Raw genomic sequence first — 13988 nt, 5'->3', positions numbered from 1 at the left:
TAACCACAATCTGGTTGCTTTATTTTTAATAGATTATTTTAAAGTCAGTTTTATGTTTACAGAAAAATTACAAAGATAGAACAGAAAATTCCCACAAATCTTGTACCTGGTCTCTCGTGATTGTTATTTTTTAAATATTAGGTAATTTATTTATTTTTGGTAATTGACAAGACCACAAGATTCTAGAATTAAGTTATTTGAAGATGAAGAATTACATGAAGATTTTTGTTAAGATAATGACATTTTAATGGTTTGTTTTTCTGATAAAGTACAGCAATGGCCATTGTAGCTTTTTTTTAAGTATTCAACGACATTAATTACATATCACCACTATTTATAACCAGAGTTTTTCATCACCTCGAACAGAAACTGCCCAGTAAGCAAGAACTCTCTATTCCCTCCAACCCTGGTAGCTCCTATCTACTTTATGTCTGTTAGCTCTTTCATAAAGGTGGAATCATATAGTATTTGGCCTCTTGTGATTGTCTTATTTCATTTAGGATGTTTTCAGATTTCATCCATATTGTAGCATGTGTCAGAACTTCATTCCTTTTTATGACTGAAAAATATTTCAATTGTATTCGTAAACATTTTGTTTATCCATTTAGTTTTTGATGGATACTCAGGTAGTTGTTTTCACATTTTGCTTATTGTGAGTGCTGCTGTGAACACTCATATTCAAGAATCTGTGTGAGTGCCTGTTGTCAATTCTTTTGGGTATATGTCTTGAGGTACTATTGCGGTCATATGGCAGTTTTATGAAGAACTTCCAAATTGTTTTCCTTCTTTGTAGCTCGCACCAGCTCTCCTGCCATAGAAATTATCTTAATAATTTTATTTTTTTTTAAACTTTTTTTTAATTTTTTTATAGAGGCATGTTTTTATTTATTTATTATTTATTTGTTTGTTTGTTTGTTTTTTGTTTATACATGCACTGGGTACAGTCAGAAGCGTGGGAGGGTGAGAGAATTCACCAGAGCCAGAGCGGGGAGCAGAGCAGGCAGAGGGACCGAAGTACACTGCTGAAGGGAGCAGCGGGCGGCAGGAGAGGTCTGCGCGCCACGCGGGACCCTCCTCCGGTGGCCGGGGAGCAGCCGGGGATCGAACCGGCAGAGGCCGCGGGCAGCTTTGCAACCCAACGCTCAACCGCTGCACCACCGGGGAGGCCCACAAAGGTTTCTTACTAGGGCAAAATTCTACATAGACATATAATTAGTGTGTTCTGTCTGACTTAGATCAGTTTAAAAACCTTACTGATAAAATGATAGACTTTTTATTTGACCTCTCAAAATGCAAAGCTTTGTAATATCTAAATATTTTGATGCCATATTCCCAATTATTTCTCCATAAACTTGTCATTGAGCTTTCTGTCATTCTAAGTATATTTGAGGAGTATTTCTTACTACTGAAAATAAGAGTTTGTAGTATAGAATCTAATTAGGTAAATACTGAACATCTAATTGCAGAGTGGTTAAATACTAAAAATTTGTTTCTGAAAATATTCTTAAGAACTGTTTGTTTCAGCTCTCCTATATCTTATGTAATAAGCGCCTGCAATTAAAAAACAGTACTAAAAGGTCAAGAGCTGAAATTTCACTTTTTCAGGTTCACATTAAAATTTTTGAATTTTTGAAATGAAGATCACTAATATCTTTGTTTAAAAAATATATTTTGAGGGCTTCCCTGGTGGCACATGTGGTTGAGCACAGCAGTGAAAGCTGTCCGCAACCTCTGCAGCGCCAGTTTGATCCCCACCGGCCTCAGAGCAACCCACATGGTGAGCAGACCTCTCCTGTCTCGCCCCCTGCTCCCCTCAGCAGTGTGTTTCAGTAGCTCTGCCTGTTCTGTTCCCCGCTCTGTCTCTGGTGAATCCTCTCAGCTCCTGTGCATCTGGTCTGTACCCCGGCTCTTGTATAAATAAAAAAAAAATAGTAATAAACAAATCTTAAAAAATATATATAGAGAGAGAGGGAGAAATACTTTGTATTTGAGCAACTGGGTTATTAAATTTACATTTGAACAAAAATAGGTACATAATGAAGTATATGCTGTCTGCTTTGGGCATATTATTACAAGCTAGTTGTGAAGACATTTACTTGAAGAGGTGGTGCGTAGAAAGAACATGAAGAAACATATCTAAGAATGAATTTAAGATTTCAAAGAATCTTTTTTTTTTTTTTAAGAATTATTTATTTATACAAGCACTGGGTACAGTCAGAAGTGCGGGAGGGTGAGAGGATTCACCAGAGACAGCGGGGAACAGAGCAGGCAGGCTGAAGAAATACACTGAGGGGAGAAGCGGGCACGACAGGAGAGGTCTGCTGCGCCATGTGGGACCCTCGCCAGCGCCCAGGGATCGAACCGGCGCTGCAGGGGCTGTGGGCAACTTCGCAGCCCAGCGCTCAACCCCTGTGCCACCAGGGGAGGCCCAAGATTTCAAAGAATCTTTGACTAAAATGTCCAGGGTGCATATTCTGTGCCTAATAAGCAAGCACTGGGAACATCTGTTAAACCCTGACGTAGGTGTGAGAAACCTTTAGTGCACTTCTAAATGAATTTTCTGGCTTTGTCTCTAGACCACTGCCACTAACCGTTATGTAACAAACAAGAAATATTCCTAGCTTTACCTCTTCTGTGAGTCTGACTCCTTAAGGGCCTGTAGCCGGTTCATGTATGGGGAGGACGTGCACTAGTGGAGTCCTAATGGTCATGCAAATGGTTGGTAGTGATTACTCTACAAGGTGTAGCTTATATCCCTATTCATGATAAGAAGCTCAGAGCTAATGCACAAACTTATACTTTTAATAATATGGAATAAAAATTAGTAAAGTAAAACAAAAACAAACCCTAGAAATCTTGACTGTGACACTGAGTCTACCAGCAGTGGGTAAAGTGGGGAGACCAAAAATGGGAGGGGCATAGTGAGCTATGGTAGAGGACTGTGGATGCCTTAGTGATGGGTGGGGTGCGGTATAATACATCTGAAGAAGTGTGATCTTAAATCTCTGAATCACTTACAGTACTGTAAACCAGTACTAGAATACCACAGTAGAATTATAAAATGAAACAAAAAGTTTTAATAGTAAATAAGATTAATGTTAGCTAAAATTGATGATCCTTTTTATTATATATGAATTTAAGTTATCTTGTTTCAGGAATTTTTCTCTAAGGTAAATATATATTAGAGTTTAGTAGACTACTGAGTTCAATTAAAGCATATTATCAGTACTGTCACAATGTTGAATTTTTTTGTGGACCAGTAGAAAATACTAAATATAGTATCAAAGGATTTGACTTAAGAAACCTTTTACTAGGTATGTATAGCCTTGGATAGCTCACCTCACCTGCTTAAGCCTGTGCTTTCTTTTCTATAAAATGGAATAATTTCCACCCCATACAGTTACTGTCATAGTGAAGTGATATAATGTATATAAAGTAAAATGTGTCTCCTGGCATGTTGTAAACAGTACATGTAACTGATGATGAGTATCCCATCTTGAATTCCTGTAAAACCCTATTCCTAGTTGAGGAATTGTCTGATAACTGGCATATACTTTTCAGTTTCATGACAAAAGTATGGGTACAGTCCTCCATTTATGTCAGACGCTGTTTAGCCATAACCCTAATATAGGCAGAGAGCTGATTGAGAATAGAGCCACAGATAGTTGTGTTTTGGAGCTTCTCCCAAAAAGAAAAAAATTAAACAACTTGACAGACAGGGACTAGTTTGGCCCTTTAGATGTGCAGCAGGATGGAACAGAGCAATATTAATATCCACGAGGCATGTTGCCATGATTAGAAAATTTTGTTCAGTAAATCTGTTTCTCAGAGACATTCATTGTTTGCTATGATAAATTCTGTTTTACTCCTGAGCTAGCATTTCTCTTGTGTGTGTATTGTGCTTTAACTCCAGTAGTTGCTGTTTAAGATTATGCTTTTGCAACTATGAGCCAGAGACAGTTTTTGGGGAGTGGGGGGGCGGGAGGGGAGGTATTGGGGTCAGAATGGGGGGGGGTTGCAAATGTATGGGGAATATAAAAATAAAATTTATTATTTAAAAAAAAATAAAATCATTTTAACTTCAAAAAAATTTAAAAAAAAAGATTGTGCTTTTGTAGTCTTCTGAGTAAAGGTTAAGAGAGCATTTGCCATTTTGTAAAACTCTTAACCTGTGTGAGATAGCTGTGAGGATATTGTTTTGATCTCTGAACTCTAATTAGAACTACAAGAATTCTAGTGATGTCTGAAAATTTTTATCTTTGAAAAAATGTAATTTAAAAAATTTTATTTTACTTATTTTAAAGATTTATTTATTTATGCATACAAGAGCTGGGTACAGGCCAGAGAGGCGTCACCACAGACAGAGTGGGGAGCAGAACAGGTGGATTCACTGAAATACACTGCTGAGAGGAGCAGCGGGCAAGACAGGAGAGGTCTGCTGCACCATGTGGGTAGCTTCCTGGCTGGGGATCGAACTCGTGCTACAGTGGCTGCAGACAGCTCCACAGCTTGTGTCTTAATCCCTTGCACCACCAGGGAGGCCTCCATATATACATAATTTTATATCACCATTTTGATGTGTTTTGGTACCTGTGTCTAGGATATGTATCCATCAGTGCACTGTTAGAATTTTGCAAAAAATTTACCCCAACTTCCAAATAAGCCAGCCAGCACAGTCTAGGAAGTTGCTCAGAAATGTCAACTTTATAGCTAGTACTAAATGCAAAAAAGAAACTAACAGGTATTAATGAAAAGAAATTTTCCCAGTGCACTGTCCTAAAAGAATTGTATCAAGTGAATAACTGCTTTTCCTTTACTATAGGTAGTAATAATTACCATTTTTAAGTAAAATTTAAACATTAGCTTTCTCTCTTATGCCTTTTAATGATTTAGTGACTTTATATGTAGTAATAGTAATATCTCACTTATTGTTTTTTTTTTTAATAGAGGCATTTTTTTTTTATTATTATTTATTTATATGTTTTTTTGTTTGTTTGTCTATACATGCACTGGGTACAGTCAGAAGCGCGGGAGGGTGAGAGAATTCACCAGAGCCAGAGCGGGGAGCAGAGCAGGCAGAAGGACCAAAGTACACTGCTGAGGGGAGCAGCGGGTGGCAGGAGAGGTCTGCGCACCATGTGGGACCCTCCTCCGGTGGCCAAGGAGCAGCCGGGGATCGAACCGGTGCCGCAGAGGCTGCGGGCAGCTTCGCAACCCAGCGCTCAACCGCTGCGCCACCGGGGAGGCCCAATATCTCACTTATTGTAAGCACTTCACTGGCAGCATGTTGTTATTTAATAATCACAACGATCCTATTAGCTGCAGGTGTTTATCTTCATTTTACACATGAGGAGATTGAGTTTTTGAGAGATTGAGTAACTTGCTTGAGAACACAGGTTTGGTAAGTAGAGGAGCCAGAATGTGGACCACTCTCTCTGATCTTATTTCTTCAACTATAAATAATAGTGCTCAAATAAATGCAGTGGTTTTTCTTATACTCTCTCATTTTCAACTTCTTGAGTTGAAATCTTAGCTCTAAGTGTCCATTAACTGCACGCCACATCGTCTGATATACTCTGCCTTTTTTGGTGTTTTGTTCCAAGTATTTTTAAATTTCTTTTTAATTTTTTTTTGACTAAGAATATTTAAATACTGTTTTTTGAGAGCCCTGAATTTTTAAGAACAGATTTTTCAGATCCTTCTAGAGATTTAAGAACAAAACATAACTCTTTTGAAGAAAAAATTTGATCATTTCTTTTCAGAGTATAAATTAACTATGAACCTTTAGCTTTCAATAGTTTGCTTTGGTTTCTCCTATAATGGCCTGAATAGTACCTGAAATTTTATGAATTTTTGCCATGTAGATTTTGGCATGAGATTCTCTTTGTTGATTGCTCATTGTTTAATCTTGCTGCCTCTCGTACTAGTCTTCCGCTTTGTCACTGTACCTAGTGGCCCTGGGACAACCCCAGAAACCCACCTGGTCATTCACTGGCTTGAAATAATATTCAAGTGTGCCTCAGCCTATGAATGGCTCATGGGTTCTAGATAAACTGTACCTGTTTTTCAGATAAGCAGGCTGAGACTAGAGAAGTTAAGTAACTGCCTTGCATTCATCTGCAGACGGCAGAACTGATTTAAACCTAGGTTCTTAACACAGGAATTGAGCCACGTTGGATGCAGCAGTTTCTAAGCTCAGTCAATTATAAAGTAACTTCGAGCTCTACCCCTGAGTCCTTTGAGTGAGTCTGTGTAGTCTTTTTTTAGGTTTTGTCAAAGGAAAAGGAATTTGTACATTCTTCTGCCAGTTCTTGTTTATATTGAAGTATGTGGTAAGTGCTTTCCTTCTTTTCATTTCAGAATAACCTCTACTTCTCTTACCACTATGACTTGACTTCTTCCCGCCAGTCCCCATTCTTGAATTGCAGAATGACCAAATCATGCTGTTCCCAGCCATGTAGGTCTCTCTGTTCTCTCACTCTGTAACAGTGTGGTCCCCAGGAAAGGGGGAGGTACCAAATTTCCTGCCCCACCCAAAGGAGGGTAGAGCTGAGCAGGGAGAGAAGCTGCAGAGGAAACTGAGGAAGGAAGGAAGCAGGATGGAGAGCCAGAAGGAGATCTGGAGGAGGCACATGGAGCCGAGAGACGCATGAAGAAACTGTTTGCCTTTTGGTCGTGGACTGGGTGACACAGATGTGGGTGAGAGACCCTTGGGGAGGTGCGGGTTTTGTCTTGATTTTGCTCTTGCTCTTCTCCTCCCAGACTTGTCTGGTTGTTTCTGATCCTTTTCTGTGGGTCCCCACTGGAAGATGCTTTAGACTTGGGGCAGCTTTCGGGCCTTGCTCTGGGCCAGACCTGTTTGGATGGACTTTTACCCACGAGGGGATGGGTAACTGTGGGTGCTTCATTTAGAAACTAGATTCTTTGCCTTTCCTGTATTGTTTCCTAATTGTATTAAAGCCTTCCCATTAAAGTCTCATATGTTTTGTGTTGATGCGACGGATGGTAGAACCCATTTAGAGTAGGCAGGTTTGCGGGGTTTGGGCTGCCCCTGCCCTGTAACAACTTTTCTAGATTTCCTCTTTGCTAAAGCTACTGGGATTTTATCTCCAGGACTATTTCTCCTTCCACATCTTTTCCTTTCTTTAATCCCACCTCTTTTTGAACCCTGTCTCTTTTTGAACCCTTAATTGCTGTTGTCCCCTCCAACAGTCCTCTCATTTTCTCTCCAAATTATCTTTTTTTACTATCTGATTTAGAGGAAAGTGCCTTAGGGCAGGGATTGCCTTGTTCTGTTGGGAATCAGCATCTAAAGTGCCCCATAAATTAGCATCTGTGGAGAGTTTTGTACTACTAATTATTATTATTGAAATACAGAAATGCTTTCTGAACCATGAGGAAGCATTCAACAATATTAGTTTAATTGGCCTGTACATGTTATTAAAAAAAAGAGAGAGAGAGAGAAAAAAGCCTCTCTTCCTGCCTGAGAGCTATCAGATCTCAGAACAGCAGCCAAGATCCCAGGATTCCTTCTGGACTATTATTTCAGTGCTTTAATATTTATTCAGAGAACCATCTTGGCACGATAATAAAATAAGGCCCTGATGGTCATGTGGATCTGTTTGGACTATTTGCACTGGTCAGAAGGGCAGGCAGGATCTCGGACTCCTGTGTTTGGATTGTTTTGACCCCAAATCTGTTAATTTCTTGATGACTTTTTATGGATAAAATCAATGGTGTTTATTTCTCAGGGGGTTGAAAGTAAATTTCATCTATTTTATATTTATGTAGATGTTTACTGCTAGAGTGAATCAACATTTTTATTAGCTTTTTATGATGCAAATGGAGAAGCTTTTAAGACTTGTTGAATTTTAATGTAGACATGTATGTATGTCAGAAGGATTCATTTTCAGAACTATCGATTCTTTCTAATGCTTTCTTTGAGAATCTACTTAAAAGAATAGTTAGTGAGACAGTTCCTTTGGCCTACTTTTACTGAGTATAAAATTTAGTAAATATATTTTGATTAACAACTTAATGAATGTCCTTTTTTTTTTTTTTTTTTTTTTTTTATAGAGGCATGCTTGATTTATTTGTTTGCTGGTTTGTTTGTTTGTTTTGTTTATACAAGCACTGGGTACAGTCAGAAGCGCGGGAGGGTGAGAGAATTCACCAGAGCCAGAGCAGGGAGCAGAGCAGGCAGAAGGACCGAAGTACACTGCTGAGGGGAGCAGCGGGCGGCAGGAGAGGTCTGCGCGCCGTGTGGGACCCTCCTCCTGTGGCCGGGGAGCAGCCGGGGATCGAACTGGCGCCGCAGAGGCCGCGGAGCAGCTTCGCAACCCAGCGCTCAACCGCTGCGCCACCGGGGAGGCCCTTAATGAATGTCCTTTTATGAAAGAAACGCTAGTCAGAATAAACTGAAACTATGTTAGAATTATCAGTCGAGGTAATCTGTGAATCTTAAATAGGAAATGGAATGGTAGTGCTTTTTCAAAGAAAACTTATCATTCATTCTGAGTGTCTAGTCTGGAGACCATTAAAGGACAGGACTTGATTACATTGTCCAATTTTATATGGCTATAATTGATGTAGCAGATATATTCCAGATAGAATCATGGTGCATAGGGCTGGTTGCCTTTTATTCTCACCCATATGTTTTCCTTTCTGTGGTATACCTCCCCACCTTAAGATGGTTTCTTTAGGACAAGTTGCTCTTACTTATCTTCAGGCCTTTGATGATAACTGTAAAGCAAGTTGAATCAGGCCTGCTCACTTTTAAATGTTTAATTGAATTTGGAGACTAGATTGTTTCCTTTTGTAGTGTACTTGGTAGCATCTTACTGCTCTAGAAACAACCGAACACTTTTAAAGATAAAACCCAGGTACATACCAGCAGTGTGCTGAGTAGAGGCTTCAAGCTGCACAAGAGCTAAAGGATCATCTCTCTGTTTTAATGATCCTCAGCTCTGTCTGCTTACCAGGGGGCTTTGGGGAACTTGTTAAAAACTTCCATTCAATGCTGTTGCTATACTCTGTGTTCATTTGGGGAAACTGAGAGAAAGGGAAATTGACTTGTATATGGCCATGTGTGCTTAGATATTATGAAAAATCATAGTACTGGGTGGCAATGACATTATCCCAGACCTACTTAAAATGCTTTCTTATTTTGGAGTGAACAGTTGTTAAATTAGGTCATGGGCAGTACAGAAAACAAAGTGGGACTACTACTGTCATTAATTTAGAAATATCTGCCCTCTAATAAAACTGATTGTCACAAAGTCATCTTCAGTGCCTTCCATATTTATTCATATTTAGGAGAAATTGTACTGTAATTGTGATAGAACCATTTTGTCAATCTGATGTCATAGTAGGTGAACCCCCTAGCTACTTGTCCCATATTTTAGTTTGCTATGGGACAAGTTTTTCAATTGAAATTTAAATTATATTTATAGACAGAATGGATCAGCTAAACCCTTTTAATTGGGCACTTGTTAAATCAGTTTTCCACAATGACTTCATTTTCAGACATGGATACTTTAACATTTTTAGGTAAGGGTACAGAGAATAGCAGTCATCATTCCTTTTGTAATTGTTGGAGGCAGAGGTGCAGAAAGAAGCACAAATATGATCAGCATTTATTTAGAAACTATAGTGAGGTGGCACTTTTATTAGATGCTCGAAATAATAAAGGCTCAGTGTGTGCCTTTGAGATCTTGTTAAATCTTTAACTTTGAGGGCAGGGAGAGAGTGAGTTTTTTAGAACCTCTTGAGACTGATTTGTATTTTTGGTTTTTGTAAGTATGAAATCTAATAAATATATACTGGTTACCATTTTAACAAATATTCTTTTATGAGAAGGCAAACAACTATGTCAAAATGTATTTCAGTATGTGCTAGTTTACAAGCTTATGTGTGCTTACATTTTGATATACATTGTGTACATGTTGTCCATGGATATATAGAGTATATGAGTTGAAGTGTGATATCCAATTGAGTAGCATAGACACAGTAGTGACATTAAATGAAACAGTTGATGTAACATGCTTAAGCACAATGGCTGACACATAGTTACTGCTAAATGATTATCACTATTAACATATTATACCACCACTATAGGAAATCAGAGGGAAAAGAGCACAATGAGTTAGGGAACTCAGGGTATGAGAGAAGTATAAATTAAGTAATATATATTGTACCTATTTAAAAAAAATACCTTTTCAGCCTAAAACTTGAATTGCTAATAGCAAACATGTTGGAAAGCATTATATAATACAAATACAAATTAACTATGTGGTCTCTTGTTTCAGGAACTTTATATTGCCGTGGGAATATCTGGAGCCATCCAACATTTAGCTGGGATGAAGGACAGCAAGGTAAGAATACAACAATAATGAGGCTTAGGGGAAAAGTTCTCATATTTTAAAATACAGGTTTCACTCTTTCCATGTAGTTACAGTATATATATTAAACCATTCACATCACAGATCTAGGAACTAAAAGAAACAGAAGCTGTTGTTCACTGCCTGAAGATACGTCATGAGTGGGAGTGGCACTGCTGTGTTATGGTAAGAGGCCTGAGCCTGAGCCCTGACTCCCCTGCTCGCTCACCATAGGACATGCGCCTCAATCCTTTCTCAGAGAAATCCTTTCAAAACTGATAATCCAAGTGTAGAAAATGTGAAGCAGACCTGCCATGAGGTTCTGATCCCTGATTCTCTGTCTGCTCATTCTCCTTCCGTATCATTGCACCCTTAGCAAGACCCCTCTTCTTGGGTGTGACTGACATGTTTTGGGTGTCACTACCTCAGTAATTGTCAAAAATGCAGTAGATAGAAGGAACATTTGATTTTAACTTATTACTTGGACTCTATCTGGAAGTCCTGTGTAATGACTCTGAACATTTATTTCAGAATATGACACATTAATTCATGTGTACAGTTTGAATTATGGACTTAGTCTTTCATGAAGTCAGAGATGCCTTTGACACTCCTGCTTTTTTAATGGCATTATGGTATACTTGAGAGAATTTGACTTTGATTATTGTATCAAATGAGTCCATGTAATGAAAGCACCTTTTTGAACTTTGTATATATTAGTGTTGTTGGATACAGATCTGTTCTTTAAAAGCTCTGTAAGGAAGGAAAGCATAAATTTGTAAAACCATATAAAGAGAGCTTTAGGATGCAAGCAAGATTTTACCATAGTTATTTCCGGTTGATAAATCAGGAATATTCTTTCAGTAATTTGGAAATTTGTAACCAGCCCAAATCTTCTTAAATGCTTTGTGGTTTGTTGCCCACTGTTTTTTTTTTATTACTATTTTTTAAAGATTTATTTATGCGTACAAGAACCAGGGTACAGGCCAGAGGTGGGGGTGGGGGTGAGAGGATTCACCAGAGACAGAGTGGGGAGCAGAACAGGCGGATCCATTGAAATACACTGTTGAGGGGAGCAGCGGGTAAGTCAGGAGAGGTCTCCTGCGCCATGTGGGTCACCTCCCTGGCCAGGGATTGAACTCATGCTGCAGTGGCTACCAATAACTTCATAGTGCTGCGTCTTAACCCCTTGTGCTACCAGCGAGGCCCCTTCTTGCCTACAGTATTTACTCTTTCTTTAAAAATAAGTTGTATATAGGGCCTCCCTGGTGGCGTAAGGGGTTAAGCATAGCACTATGAAGCAATCCGCAGCCTCTGCAGCACAAGCTTGATCCCCAGACGGCCAGGGAACAACCCACATGGCGAAGCAGACCTCTCCTGTCTCGCTCGCTGCTCCCCTCAGCAGTGTATTTCAGTGGATCTGCTTGTTCTACTCCCCACTCTGTCTCTGGTGAATCCTCTCACCCCCTGCACCTCTGGCCTGTACCCAGTTCTTGTATGCATAGATAAATAAATCTTTTAAAAAAAAAATAAGTTGTATGTAGTGGGCTAGAAAAGCTTTCAGGTGATTAAACTGTCAGATGTTTGACTAGGTGACCTATGGGAAAATCATTAACTGTCATTAATTAAATCCCCACTAGTAGCAGCAATTCAGGCTACCTGGTCCCAGAAGAGAAACACCTTGATGCAGATCTTTACCTATAATTTAAAATGTTTATCCTTGTGACTGGTGCTCATATTGAAACCATTGCTTATTGTCTCTGACCACACATGCTAATATAGATAACATGTTTCTCTGGATTGGTATTTACGTGGACTGCATGCATACATTGCTACAATCTTAAATATTCTGGAATATTCTGCCCATTTCTTTGAAGATAGAGCCTCTCTAATGGAATTACATATACGTTGGGTAGCCTGTTTTAAGTAAGATTATATAAAAAAATGTTTTCAAATATTTTAGCTCTTTTCATGAAATAGAGTAATAGGTAGAAACTTAATGGTGCTTGCAGTGATTTGAATTATTATAATTCATTGTGATCTATTGTAAGGTTAAATTTTGTAGTTTGGAAATATGAATTATAAATGAAATAAGCTGAAGATTGACATTAATCATAACATTTCATGATGATTTGATAAAGTAAATTTTCTGGCTATTTTATTGGATAAAGCAACCAAATATAAAATAAGCCACTTAATCTTTCATCCATAGGTTTTGTTCAGTGTACCTAAATTTTTTTTATGACCTGTGAAATTTAAGTGTTTTTAAGTCAAAGTTTTGAGTTATAACTTACATACACTAAAGTTCCACATTTTTTAGTGTGCTGTACTTAAAAAATATTTTTCTGGTGAAAAACAGAACAGAATTTACCAGCTTATCATTTTTATGTGTGCAATTAAATAATGTACATTATAAGTGGTATTAAGTACATTCCTAGTTTTCTTCATTCATCACCACTATCTTCGAACTCTTTATCTTGTAAAACTCTATACCCTGTTAAGCAGTAACTCCTCAATCTCCTCACATATCCCCCCAACTCATGGCTAACCACAACTCTACTGTCTGTCTCTATGATTTCAACTATTGTAAGTACCTTATATAAGTGGAATCATCATGTGGTACAGCAGGTCCTTAATAACATCATTTCGTTCAACATCATTTTGTTTGTAACAATGATGGGGTGGAAGTCACTTCCCAGCCATGGCCACTGTCTGTGTGGAGTTTGCACACACACCCTGTGTCTACAAAGATTTTCTCCAGGTATACTGGTTTCCTCCCATATCCCAGAGATTTGTACATTAGGTTACTTGATGTGTCTCAGTCTGAGTGTGTGTGCACCCTGTAATGGAAGACTGTCTTCCCTGGGTGGGGAGGGGTTCCTACGTTGTGCCCAGAACTACTGAATTAGGCTCCAATTACCCTCAAACCTGAGCTGGAATAAGCAAGGAGATTGGAAAATGAAGGAATGAACATAAAGATTATTTAATATTAGAAGTGTCTTGCATCTTTATTTGGAACTTTCCCACAAAATTATGCTGTGGGAACCTAACTTTTATTTATATCAGTCTATGGTAAAGCTGATTTCCTTATCTATTGTTTGACTTAAAGTCACAATTTTCAAGAAACTTGACAGTGTTAAAGTGAGGATGTACTTTCTTTTTGTGATTGGCTTATTTTACTTAGCGTTTGTGCTCATTCATGTTGTAGCATACAGCAGGATTCCCTTTTTAAGATGGAATATTCCATTGAATATATGTATCACATTTTGCTTATCCATTTATCTGTTCATGGACACTTGGGTTCTTCCATGTTTTAGCTGTTGTAAATAATACTATGAACCTGGAGGTTGAAGAAGTATGTTTTCAAGACCATGTTTTTAATTATTTTGGGTATTTTGGATAGTACCATGCTAATGGTATGAGGCAGTATATCATTATAGTTTTGATTTGCAGTTCTCTAATGATTAGTGACCATTGAGCATTTTTTTAATGTGTTTATTGATCATTTTTAGTTCTTCTTTGGAAAAGTGTTCATTCAAGTTCTTTGCTTGCTTTGGAATCATTTGACTTTGTTTTTTAAAAATGTATTTATAAATCCTTTATCACATATGA

At 38.3% G+C, this 13988-nt stretch overlaps 1 protein-coding gene across 2 annotated transcripts in view; it reads left to right on the top strand.

Moving 5' to 3' along the window:
- The window catches only part of ETFA (electron transfer flavoprotein subunit alpha), an 82535-nt gene that overhangs the window by 51390 nt on the left and 17157 nt on the right, over positions 1–13988 (top strand). For both annotated transcript variants that reach the window (XM_084239976.1, XM_084239975.1), the window contains one exon: positions 10308–10373. In XM_084239976.1, the coding sequence (XP_084096102.1) occupies positions 10308–10373 (66 nt within the window). The remainder of the gene's footprint in view (positions 1–10307; positions 10374–13988) is intronic.

Source organism: Talpa europaea, assembly GCF_964194135.1.
Source record: "Talpa europaea genome assembly, chromosome: 8".
NCBI classification, from domain to species: Eukaryota; Metazoa; Chordata; class Mammalia; order Eulipotyphla; family Talpidae; genus Talpa; species Talpa europaea.
Note: the sequence above shows the minus strand (reverse complement) of the source record. Positions and strands in the feature narration are given on the sequence as shown.